Here is a 13,088-nt window from a genome sequence, read left to right as displayed (position 1 = left end):
ACAAGGGAACTGGCTTGTGCTAAAAGGTACTAAGAAAGATGCCAGACAATGGAATTGACAATACACCAGGACTTATCTGACAAGCCTAAAAAGGCAGAGAAAAAGATGTGCATGTGCAGCCAGAGGTGTTTGAACAGTTTTTACTGCTGATGATCACCTTTTGGGATGGGCAAGTAAAAACTTTCAGAACTGTTTTGATTACAGTGTTGCTTTTCCTCGCCCACCTTCACTATTGCTTTTTAGGACTGCAGCCATGGAAATTATGTTTCGTCCAAAAAAAGCAGATCCCAGTGTAGTGGGCTACCCTTTGGTGAAAGAGACAACTGTAGTGAGCTTCTGGACAGTGGGAAAGAAATTTCTCTCTTCTCTTTCACACTACCCATCTTCATGCAAGAACTTACCAGCATTCATGTCTTTGAACTTCTGCTTTAGCTCAGCAGGTGTAAGACGGTATTGATCAAGACCATCATTCCAGTAAATACGATCAAGGACTTGGAGATCACCTCCCACAAGCCAATCTCCTTGTTCCATGACCATCTAGAAAATTTAAGGAAGGAAATTGTTTCAATAACATGTAAAAGGGAGGACTAGGGAGGAACAGGTCAGCTATACACAAAGGTGATCAGTTGCTTAAAAAGTTTTGCCTTTCAAAGGCTGTGTTAGATTGCCACACACACACATATATACTGGAATCTGAAGGATTATCTTTTCATAACATTAATATGTGAATGAATTATTGATGTCACAATGCCAAGAAGGAACCTTAAAACACAGGCAAGTTCATGTGGGTCCTGAAGTTATCTTCAGTGCATCACAACTAGTCAGAGAACCAAATAAGAATAAGGAAATGATCCTCATGTAAGAAATTGCCTTAAACCTTTTCAGTATAAGCAGAGTCCATCTAGCTCAATATTGTTTACACCAGGTGTGAGGAAACTTTGGCTCTCCAGATACTGCTGAACTACAAGTCCCATCATCCCTGGGCCATGCTTGCTAGGGCTGATGGGAGTTCAATAAAGTGCCAAAGGTTTCCCATGCCTGTTCTACACTGACTAGCTATGGATCTCCAGGGTTCCTGACTGACACCAGAGACTGAACCTGGGACCTTTTACATGCATGTACACTACGACTGGGCTATGGTCCTTCTACAAACAGACAACAGTAAGGGGTAGAGGCATGTACAAAGCACAGTCTCCAAAGGATCTGAACTGAAGATGCATTCTTTTTAACTTGTTCATAACTGTCTTAGAGTTAGGAGTGAGCAGTGAGGTGGCCAAGTTGGCTGAAGACACTAAATTACCGAGGAACTCCCAAAAGGATTGTGAAGACATCCAACTAGATAAAACGAGAAATAAAACATTGAACTACATTCGCCATTTTAAGTGACGCACACTGGGGCAAAAAAACCCTAACTTTGCTCCTACACTGGATCTGAACTGGCAGCAACTGGCTAAAAAAGGACTTTGATGTCACTGTAGAGAGCTGAAGGAAAATGTCAATCCAGTGTTCAGCAACTGTGATAAAAGGTGAATTCCATGCCAAGGATTCACTAGCAAAGGGACTGAAACTAAAACTGCCAGTAATGCCTTTATACAAAACAGCAACAGAGACACCATTTGGAATACTGTGCATCACTCTGATCATTGAATCTCAAAAAGGTTATTGCAGCACTGGAAAAGGTTCAGAAAAGGGCAACCAAAATGTTCAAGGGGCTGGAGCAACTTCCTAATGAAAAAAGGTTACAACATTTTGGTGCTTTCTTGCTTAGGAAAAAGGAGAGTAATATGATAGAGACATTTAAATTATTCACACTGCAGAGAAAGCAAAAGTCTTTCTCCATCTCATGTAATACTAAAAGTCAGGGCCACCCAATGAAGGCTTGGAACAGACAAAAGAAAGTACTTCTTCACATAGGCAATTCCATAGTTTAACTATGCACTATCATGAGATGTAGTAATGGCCACCAATTGGGAAGGCTTTAAAAGAGGATTAAACAAAGCTATCAATGACCAATAGTTATAATGGCTATACTCTATCCTCTGTATCACAGACAGTAGGCCTCTTAATACCTGGGAACAGCAGTGGTTGGCCACTGAAGCAAGATGTTAGACTAGATAGGCCTTTGGCCTCAGCTAACAGGGTTGCTATGTTTTAAAACAAGCCCCTTGATCTGGGCACAGAAACTAATCAAGAGGCACTGTGATCTCTTTAAGACTGGTAAGATGGCTTTCTAGTTAGCAAAAAAGCTGCTATATATACCCAGCATGATTACTCCGAGTCTTAGTTTTTATCCAGCTTCTCAGACAAGTTATTCATCTCCCAAAGTAGCTCACATCAATTCAAAAAAAGAAACAGGACAGACAGAAACCCTGCCCTCAGGTATGCAAACTAAAAAGAAGCCATACACAAGGGACAGGGAGGAAGGGGGAAACACAGAGGGAGATCAATTTGACAATTGCAGAACAAAAGTGGTAAGATGAAAACAGGCATTTGTGTCCAGTTGAGGCCTTCCCTTGCTGATGGTCTTCCTTGGATAGACATTCAGCAACTCATCCTTTAGCATTGCTCCTCTGGCCAGAGTGCACTCCCTGTCTGCTTTGCAATCCCAGGGCACATGGTAGTGTTGTTATGGCAGGGGGTGGGGTGAGAGAGACAGCAAGCCCTCTGCTGTTGTTTTTTCTCTGGCCAGTGGATGGGGCCAGACTGATCTTCCCCCTTTTTCTTTTCTAACCCAGCCCCATAAAATCTACTTTTGCCTATCTGACAACTGGTGACTAAAGCAGACTAAAGCATGCCAGGATCAAAAGCCAGTGTTCTACCACATTCAAGAATCTGAACCACAACCTGAATTAGGGCCACAACAATGCAGAGATCACATTAATGCAGCATTACAACTGTTTGCCAAAAGAAAAGAGGAACTGAAGACTGGGCTCTAACATTCTGATCTGGCTGAACCAAGGCCTGAGGCAAAGAAGCCATCTGTTTCCCCATACGCTCATGGGGTCTGAACTGGCGGTGACCGACCAGGAGACCTCGGGGTTGTAGTGGACAGCACGATGAAAATGTCGACCCAGTGTGCGGCAGCTGTGAAAAAGGCAAATTCCATGCTAGCGATAATTAGGAAAGGTATTGAAAATAAAACAGCCGATATCATAATGCCGTTGTATAAATCTATGGTGCGGCCACATTTGGAATACTGTGTACAGTTCTGGTCGCCTCATCTCAAAAAGGATATTATAGAGTTGGAAAAGGTTCAGAAGAGGGCAACCAGAATGATCAAGGGGATGGAGCAACTCCCTTACAAGGAAAGGTTGCAGCATTTGGGGCTTTTTAGTTTAGAGAAAAGGCGGGTCAGAGGAGACATGATAGAAGTGTATAAAATTATGCATGGCATTGAGAAAGTGGATAGAGAAAAGTTCTTCTCCCTCTCTCATAATACTAGAACTCGTGGACATTCAAAGAAGCTGAATGTTGGAAGATTCAGGACAGACAAAAGGAAGTACTTCTTTACTCAGCGCATAGTTAAACTATGGAATTTGCTCCCACAAGATGCAGTAATGGCCACCAGCTTGGATGGCTTTAAAAGAAGATTAGACAAATTCATGGAGGACAGGGCTATCAATGGCTACTAGCTGTGATGGCTGTGCTCTGCCACCCTAGTCAGAGGCAGCATGCTTCTGAAAACCAGTTGCTGGAAGCCTCAGGAGGGGAGAGTGTTCTTGCACTCGGGTCCTGCTTGCGGGCTTTCCCCAGGCACCTGGTTGGCCACTGTGAGAACAGGATGCTGGACTAGATGGGCCACTGGCCTGATCCAGCAGGCTCTTCTTATGTTCTTATGTTCCCTGTCATCACTGCCGAGTAATTCATTTTGGTGGACTTCCTCTATATTTCTCTTGCACACAAAGCTACACTTATAAACCACAGCTGAGGACACACTTGTCTGTGATCTTCACTGGCAGTCTACAGGGCTCATCCTAAATCCATTTCTGTCTCTCATATATATCTATATCTATATCTATCTATCTACACACACACTCACACATATGTTACACGCACACACACAAAAGTCAGACTTCCACACTCTGAACAGCCACAGGATGTGTACACAAGCAATCACCAAAGAGAATTTGCAGGGGAAGTTGAAGATCTGGGTCATGTTTTACATATAGATTACCCATCATGTCCAAATGGAACTTTATGAAGAACTTCAGGTTAGCACTAGCTTGCAAAGACTACCTTGATGTAGGGGTGTTCCTTGCATGTTGTCCCCCATTGCCGGGCACAGCGTTCTTCTTTTCGGTGCTCAAAGAACTCTGGATTCCGGAGAATAGCCACACGCCGACCTTCATACAAGAGAGCAAAAGCTGTACAGCCATCTAGTCTCTCCTTGTCTTCCGTTGTGGCTGTCAACACTATAGGCACCGAGAGATTAATAATTCCCCCTGTAGGGTAAAGAGGAAGCAATAGTTATCATTTAAATGGAAAAGTCCTCCAGGTGCCCAGAAGGAAAATCGTGTTTGGAAATCTACTGTTCAGAGAGCATGCCCTTTCCATGTACTTTGTAACTTTGGCTCTGTACCAAGACTTTGAGTTTAACTCAGTCTTTTCATCTATTGTAACCTAAGTACAGCAGAGTTTCCTTGCCTTGTGGTTACTTGGAGTATAGACACACCTCAGGAATTCTTGCAGAGGTTTTAATTCTCTTTGCTGATATCTAGGTAGACATCGAGGAACAGGTCTATTGTTCCCACTTCTTTGTGACAGCAAGTGGGAGATCCCTTGCTCTGAGCTGAAATGTAAAATTGTGTTACATAAGAATCTATCATGCTCAGGGCCGGCTCTAAAGGGCAGCAAGGTTGATACCTGGCCGAGGGCCCCGTGGTCCAGAGGGACCCCTGAAGGCCCCCTCTTTAGGGTGGGGGAGTAGCGCTCCCCTTCCATGATCTGTGGCAGAATCGCTGCCGCAGATAGCACTGCCAGCCCATTCCCTCGCTCCACCTACCTTTCCTGTCTTCTGTGGCTGTGCGCACAGCGCTGTCCTTAACCAAGATGGCAGCTGAGATTTCCCTAAGAGGCTGAAGCATGTGCTGCCATCTTGGTTGATGGCAGCCCTGTGTGTGCGTAACACGCATGCGTGCCATCAACCAAAATGGCGGTGGAGGCTTCAGCCCCTTAGGGAAACCTTGGCTGCCATCTTGGTTATGGGCAGCACTGCATGCACAGCTTCAAAACACAGGACAGAAAGATAGGCAGAGCGAGGGAACAGGCAGCCAGTGCGATCCACAGCAGCGTGTGCAAGGGCCCGGGGCAGGCTGGAGCCAGCCCTGATCATGCTAACACTCATTCTCACTACAAAGCAAACATCAGTGGCACTGTCCAAACACTGGTAGCATTTGGGCTGCCATTGCAATGCCTCCTTGTTCTCTAGAACTCTTGCAATGCATCAATTCACAGCTGCACCCAGGAAAACAAGTACCTTTTCTTGCTGATTTGTATTCTTATTTTCTGTTTCTGATATGATGGCTAAGGCCAGTTACAATGCATTTTAATAGTTGTAGTGTGTAAGATATGAATAAATAGCATATATTAGAAGAATATTCTGCTGTTTGAAGTCTGACTCCCAAATAGAAAATTCCTGGTACCTCCCAGAACCCAAGAATCCTTGGATGGGGTCTCTCTCTATTAATCCACCTACTTTGATGACTTGCTGTTGGAAACCCATGAACTTAGGTGAACTAACATTCAGCATATAAAGACACTGAGGAGATATGGATAAAAGGAGAAAGAAAGAACCCTTGACCCTATGTGTTCATAGGAAAGAGGGCAGAGTTTGCTGGTATTAACATCTTAATAGATAGTTCCTATAAAATTAATCTGGTGTGTCTTGCTATTATCTTATGTATTTTGAATTTAACACCAAAAGGTTTGCTACAATGCATGGCAATCCTACAACAATACACAGTCTGTTTTAAAGATCCATTTCATTATTTAAAAAAAGTTATGCATTTATCACTTCAAGCTTCAGCAGTTGCCAGCTGATTTTGTGCTTGCGGGAAACTATTACCTGGAATTCATAGAACTGCATTTGCTTCCAATAAAGAAACAAATTTTAGCATACAAGGTTATAACATTTATAGAGTAAATAATTTGCAGATGGTGATCCATCCATTTGACATATCAACTCTTCCCTTACATCTCTCTCGCCTTTGTGAAACTCATTATGACTCTGGTCTCCTGGAAAGTTCCTCTTATTTTCCCAGCTTTTGTTCAGCAGTAACATCTTAGATGTTCTTTTGGATGGTAGCTTCCCAGCAAAAATCCAAGCATCCACCTTGGAGCTCTCTATGGCAGCCTTGCAAGTAAGTCCACAAAGCCTACTAGTCCACAATATATGTAACAGATGCGTGTAGGTGGGTGTGTAAAATAATGTGTGTGTGTGTGTGTGTGTGTGTGTGATGTATATGTGTTTCGATATAAATGTGTATCTCTGTGTGTGTGTGTGTTTGTGTCTGTGTGAGATATGCATGTGCGCATACACACAAACACTCCTAGCCTGCACATATAAAAATCCCAACTGCCCATCGTAAATATTAATATAGGTATTTTCAAGTCTGCAAACTCTGAAAATAAATAAAGCCAAAAATAGAAAAAGCCAATAATTGAGAACCATTGGCCACATTTGCAAAACCATTCCTTAAGCCCTACATGGACAAGCCTCAATGAGCCCAAGCAAAGCTTTCCCTTCTTCTTCCCACCCAGCCGGGAGAACTTTTGTCAAGCTTAGTTTCACTTTCAAATAATCTCAGTTTAGCATTACATTCCAGCCAAGGATTCTAGCTGAAAAACAAACCATGGTTAGTTTAATAAGCTAGCATCATAAAACATGGGTTGAAGTGGCTTATGAAACTGACTTTGATTTTTAATTGGGCCCAAAGCAAGCAACGTTTTTAAAGGACTAACAGAATGATTATCCACAGCCTGCCTGCATGACCAATAGAATTGGATTCTGCTGTATTTAAATTTAAGATGTCTTACCATCAAGTAGACAGTCAAAATGAAGGCACTGCAAGTATTCTCTCTCTCTCATAAAGCCATTAAGCGGTGTTGCCCAACCCTCAGCCAGGACTTGTACCCACTGCATATCCAGCTAAAAACAGAAAGGTTGATTTACTGAATCAGATCCCCCACACCTAACACTTATATGAGTTTCCTGATGTACTGCAGTTAAACTGGTTAGTTAGTTCTATATTTGTTTTAAAATTAGAACATGTAACAAATTCTTGGCTTTTTCCTTTTTCCCTTCCTTTTCCTTGTTTACATATAGTTGTGAAGACTTGTAATTATGTATGACAAGAACATAATTCTTTGATCTACATAACTTGCACTTCTGCAAGTGCCACACAATGTCCATTTTGTGTTTGCAAGGGGTCATGTATTCAGGGTGGCAGCACCTGCACTTTGGAACTCCCTGCCTATTGACATTGGGCAGGTGCCAACATTGTATTCGTTTAGACACCTGCTGAAAAAGTTTGTTTCGGTAGGCCTATTCAGACACATGATTGTGTCTGAACACAGAATCATAGAATAGCAGAGTTAGAAGAGGCCTATAACGCCATGGAGTCCAACCTTCTGTTTAATGCAGGAATCCAGCTTAAAGCATACAATAGAGGTGGCTGCAGCTGCTTCTTGAATGCCTCCAGTTTTAGAGAGCTAGATAAGGTTTTATTGTTTTACTGCGATTCATTTTTTAGATGTTTTCAACAGTTTTAAATACGTTTTTATTTTGTTTTTAATTGTATTTGTATGACAGATATGTTTGCCACCCTGGACTCTGGAAGGGATATAAATTTAATGAAAGTAAATTAAAAAAGAAATTGTTATTCAAATCAAACTATATTCAGAATCTTTTCTTCTTCCTCCTTCGTAGTAGAAAAATTGGATTGGTGTTCTTAAGAGGCCTATAATTATCAAATGCTTTACTGGAGGGATGGGGAACCTGTGGCTCTAATTCCAACAATGTCTGAACAATCACAGATTCCCCATCACTGCTTTACTGCATCTAGACCTAATTCCTCAGAGTGGTACAGAGAGACAAGCGATCACTAACAGAAGTGATCAATAAAGTTACGAGTGCTACAGGGGGCAATGATCAAGTTCAGAACAGTACAAAAGGAAGCTGGTAAACTGATGTGGAGGCATAAATGTGTAAATCGAAGTGGAACAAGGAAAACATAAAAACACCAAGTACTTCAAAAGCAAAACAAGATGACACCAGACTATGGACTGCTCAGATGCAGTACAGATGCTGGGGGGGGAGGGGGGGAGTTACTGGAGGAAGTGTCAGGTCATTTAGAAAGAGTAAATAGGCCTGTTCAATGTCATCAATGGTATACTTCCTTAAGCGAGGTACGTTTTTCAAAATCATTGGCACATAGGAGAAAAAAACAGAAATGAGATAATAAACTTACAGCTCAAAGGGTGAACAGTTACAGAATTGCAATTTATCTTTTGAAATGGAATAACAGAAGCAGAATTCAAGCTCTATTATCTCAGGCTTGCAAACAGCTACTCTGAGGTGATCAAGAGGAGCTTCCAATGCAACCAGGCAAAACAGCTTTTGCAGGCTGGAAAATACTTCAGGGTGTCCCACCCCCCAACAATATATAAACGATCATGTGCCACAAATAACAAACATAGGTTATATGTGGACAAGTAAAAATAGTTACTTTTATGGACTTTGCAAGTCTGTACTACCTTATTTATTTCCAGGGCAGGTAAAGTCTCTGCATCTGTTTTGGCCAATTTAAGTTTGTTTTCAGGCACATACAGCTCTTTAACCTCATAAGAGGCATCCACTGGAACAATGTCCTAAGGGAAAAGGCAAAAAGTTGTTAAAATAATGTTTTAATTTGTTACATGTTGAAATGGCAGTGCTGCATATTAACTAGTTTTAATTTGTATTTGCGTTAGTATTTTTGCTGTTCAAGTTATCTGCAGAAACACATATAATCTTGATATGAATGAAAAATCCAGCACTAGCACTAAGAATTCTCATGTTAATTGAGGCTGCAATCCTAGACCCACTTACCTGGGAGTAAGCCCCATTTAACTCAACAGGACTTACTTCTGAGTAGACATGGCTAGGATTGTACTTAGTTTTCCCTTATAGCTGTAATAGGCTGAAGTGACCTCTTAACCAGGGAAAGGCACAATCTCTGGCGTCCTACTTTCTCCAGAAGAATGTACAGAATAGTATGAAAAAAAGAAGGCATGATTTAAATGGGAACAGGTTATATACACACGCAAAAGCAGGTATCTTGGAGCCTAGGTAGGAAACTAGTTGCCAATCCCTACAGTAAAAGTAGGCAAATGTAGTCTTAATTCAAGCCCAGGTTCACGGGCTAGAGCGTTGGGACTAGGACCTGGAAGACCAGAGGTCAAATGCCCATTCAGTCATGAAGCTCACTAGGTGACTGTGGGCAGATCACAGTCTCTCGGCCTAACCTACCTCACGGGGTTGCTGTTCCAATAAACTGGGGAGAGGTAGAACTATGCACACCACCTTGAGCTGCTTGGAGGGAAGATGGGATATAAATGCAATAAATAAATAAATAAGAAGAGAGCAAAGAGGAGGGAGAAACTCTTCAAGCTGTCGGAACAAGTGGCTTCTCTAAGAAGCACAAATCAGAACTTTCAAATCTCACCAATCAGGGAAGTGACACTCAGGAACTCGCCAGCAGGCAGCAACTCAATTTTAATCTGTAGTAAGCCACTCTGAGGGCCTTCAGGATGAATAACTGGATAGAAATTCTCACACCCCTGGAGTGTGCCTACTGTTCATACTTCCTGGAATTTTACATTAAAGTTACTAGAGTCTGGCTGGGAAAGGATGGTGCAGGTCCACGGAAAAATTAACTTCTGTACGCAACAAAGCTGAAGGTTATTTGGAAGTATTGTTTTTAAGAAAATGTATATCCTGCCTTGGTGTTACATAAACCAGTGGTGGGGAACCTTCAGCCTGTGTGTCAAATTAGGCCCACTAGGTCCCCCCATTTGGCCTGAAAGGTCACTTAAGCCAAACCTGCCTGCCCCACACCTAATGTCATTTTTTGGCTGGGCCAAAAAGGGGGGTTTCAAGCACCACAAAAAAGGTGGGGGAGTTTCAGGGGGATTTGGTTTTCTCCCCAACATGTGCTACCTAGAGGACAAACTCAGGTAAGCAAGGAAGGGGCTTCAGTGGCTGTCCCTTCCATGACCCACCTTCTATGCCAATGCTCCGCAACCTGGTTCCCTCCAAATGGTGGACTAGAGTTCCTGTAAGATGCAGCCAGAATGGCCAATGCACAAAGGAATGACTGCTTGGTTTGGCCCTGTTGTGTTAGTACAACAGGGAAGAGGATAAAAGCAGCAGTATTTCCCCCTGACAGGAAGTGCTTGTTTTTCAAAAACAAAATTCAACTTTTGGCAATCTGCAAATTAAACCAATTCCCCCCCCCCAAATAATAATTAGCTAATAATTCTTTACTTTATTGGCAGCTCTACTTATTACATGTTCTTGGAATTATTCTCCTTATCTTGATCATGACTATGTTCCTTTCCATTGATCCTTCAACAATTATACTTTGTTGATGCATGCAAAGTTTTCTTTTCCTGCCTTTCTGAAGTTCTGTAACAGCTATAGAGATGCCAACAGATCCAGCAGCACTGTATGAGAGGGTCAACTTTTGGATATATTCTCTGGACACACTGGCACCACATGGCCTGAACCTGGAGGACAGTACCACCACTACTTAGCTTCTGCAAATGAAGCCCCTCTGAGCATTCCATCCTCAAAGCTCTATAACTGCCACCTTGGTAACAGCATTTGTATGTTGGCAGCTGATGAAGGTGGAAGCTGAAACGTTTTGTTAATATAATAAAAACCTCTGTTTGGTTAATCACAATTACATTCATATATTTGTAGGTGATTAACGGGATCCTTATAGGGATCCAGAGCAAGCTTGGGTGAAGTTCTGTTTGTTGCTTTTAAAACTGTGTGTGTACGCGCGCGTGGGCGTGTTGATATATATATAGATATCATCAATTTATCCTCCCCATCTTACAAAGTGGTGGTCTACACTCATCACAGCCAAAACATCACAGCGTGGCAAAAAAGCATTACAAATGCAGTGCCTGGTTTGGAACATTTTGGTTTTAAAAAAACAGTGCAATCGAGCATTTGCAAGACAGCACAGGAAAGTACATGCACAACCAGAACAACATTCAAGGGGGGGGGGAACACGATGGAGTCACCGCAAAGTTACTGTCTCGCCAATGACAAGTCCAAATAATATTAGTAACTAAAAACATGTTGAAAGGTTTGGTGCTTAAGCAGCCTAATTTTTCTCTCCCTGCTTCCCCCCAACAGAAGAGTTCTGTGTTCTTAAAAAAGAAAAATGTATCATGCTTTTATTCTGAAACTTGAAAAATAGACTGCAGGCTCTCTTACAATAAGACAGCCATTCACAAATCATAACACAAACTAAAGCCGGCTCCTAATTTCTTCCACTCCTCACAAGGAATATGCAGGCTAGAACATCCACATCAATATGTTCGGATCTGTCAAGAGGTATAGCAACTAGTTGCACTGGGAATCTTCTATCCAAAACTAATTAGCATAGTTTGAGTAAACAGTGCAATGGGTACATCATTCAGAAATATGCATGCTAATTCTTTCCCAAAAGAAACACCAACTGCTGTAACATGAAGATGATAATCAGTCACTATCTGTAGACAGCCTTTCTGAACAGCATCTACCAAAATATTTTTTAAAACATACAAAATAAAAATAAACATCCTGTCACTCAGATTTTAGTCATTAACTTCTGGCCAGCTTTAATTTTAGTGTTCTGAACGCACACGTAGATACACGCAGGTAGCTACTGGCGGGCAGAAATGCAAAAGCTGACTTCACAAGCATGGTGGCATGTTACCTTCGTTCTTATTTTATAAAACTGTTAAGCATAATGAACTTCACTGGCTGTGGAAGATTTAGGAAGAAAGCAATAACCGAAGCAAAGTTCAACACCTCTAAAGAGCTTAAACATAGTACATTGTCCATTTTATAAGGAAAAAACCTGCTCAATTTTATCCATGCTTACTTAGACAAAAACCCTACTTATTCAGTAGAGTCTTCCTCCCAAGCAACCAAGTGCTGACTTTTTTTTCAGTTGCCTTGCTCACCATGGTGATTGTGCTATATCCCTCTGGCAAACAGCAAGCCTTCCTCCCATTTTTGAAGCATGGATTGCCCCAATAGCTGCATGGTAATCCTTGCCCCCTCCAAGATGAAAAAGTTGTTGTTGAAGGGGCTGGTTGGGAACGGGTGCCTAGCATGCTTCACCTCAGGGCAGCCAAGCTGGCAAGCTTCTGTCACCCCCAGCCTTTCCCACAGAAGAAGCCAGCAGGGGTCTTCCTCAGCTACTGTTGGGCAGAGGCAATCTGCACACCTCTGCCCAAACACAGCCATGCCAGCTGTCTTTCCAACAAGAAAGGCTAAGGAGAACCTGGCGGAAAAAAAACACCTGCAGATCTCTGTAATCAACTACATAGGATGGCATCCTAAGGATTTGCACCAAAATATGGAAGAATAAGAAAGAATCCAGAGGTTAACCATGCAGCCCTATGCATGTCTACTTGGAAGGAAGTCCCACTGAGGTTAAGGGGGCCCACTGCCAGGTAAGTACTTAAAGGTCTGCAGTCACAGAATTGCACGGTTGCTTTCTGAAGACAGGCAATTGCAGAATTGTTTTCTGGAGACAGGCACTATTTATGGACAGCCTCTGCAAAAAGTGCTAAGCTTAGCTACAATCCTGGGGATCAACTTGGACACCTAGAACTGATTTTGGTCCCCCATTGTAACTGCAAAAAACAAAATGTGAAACAGTTAACACAAATCCCAGCCACAGCCAGATCTGTGTCATCAAAAGAGCAGGTGGTTCCGAGCACAGCTGAGACATTAGCGATTCACACATTAAACTCTTCAGTGCTTGAAAATATGCAAGTGAGCCTTGCTTCTAGTATACCTACAAAAGAAATCAATCAGCCCA

General features: G+C 42.2%; 1 protein-coding gene across 2 annotated transcripts in view; it reads right to left on the bottom strand.

Annotated features, from left to right (window-relative positions):
- The window catches only part of PAPSS1 (3'-phosphoadenosine 5'-phosphosulfate synthase 1), a 79,525-nt gene that overhangs the window by 29,353 nt on the left and 37,084 nt on the right, over window positions 1–13,088 (bottom strand). For both annotated transcript variants that reach the window (XM_061585460.1, XM_061585461.1), the window contains exons 6-9: window positions 8,755–8,868; window positions 7,036–7,147; window positions 4,237–4,442; window positions 402–537 (exon numbers count right to left, since the gene is read on the bottom strand). In XM_061585460.1, the coding sequence (XP_061441444.1) occupies window positions 402–537; window positions 4,237–4,442; window positions 7,036–7,147; window positions 8,755–8,868 (568 nt within the window). The remainder of the gene's footprint in view (window positions 1–401; window positions 538–4,236; window positions 4,443–7,035; window positions 7,148–8,754; window positions 8,869–13,088) is intronic.

The sequence above is a fragment of the Rhineura floridana genome, chromosome 9 (genome assembly GCF_030035675.1).
Source record: "Rhineura floridana isolate rRhiFlo1 chromosome 9, rRhiFlo1.hap2, whole genome shotgun sequence".
Classification (NCBI taxonomy): domain Eukaryota; kingdom Metazoa; phylum Chordata; class Lepidosauria; order Squamata; family Rhineuridae; genus Rhineura; species Rhineura floridana.
This window is presented reverse-complemented; position numbering and strand designations above follow the sequence as displayed.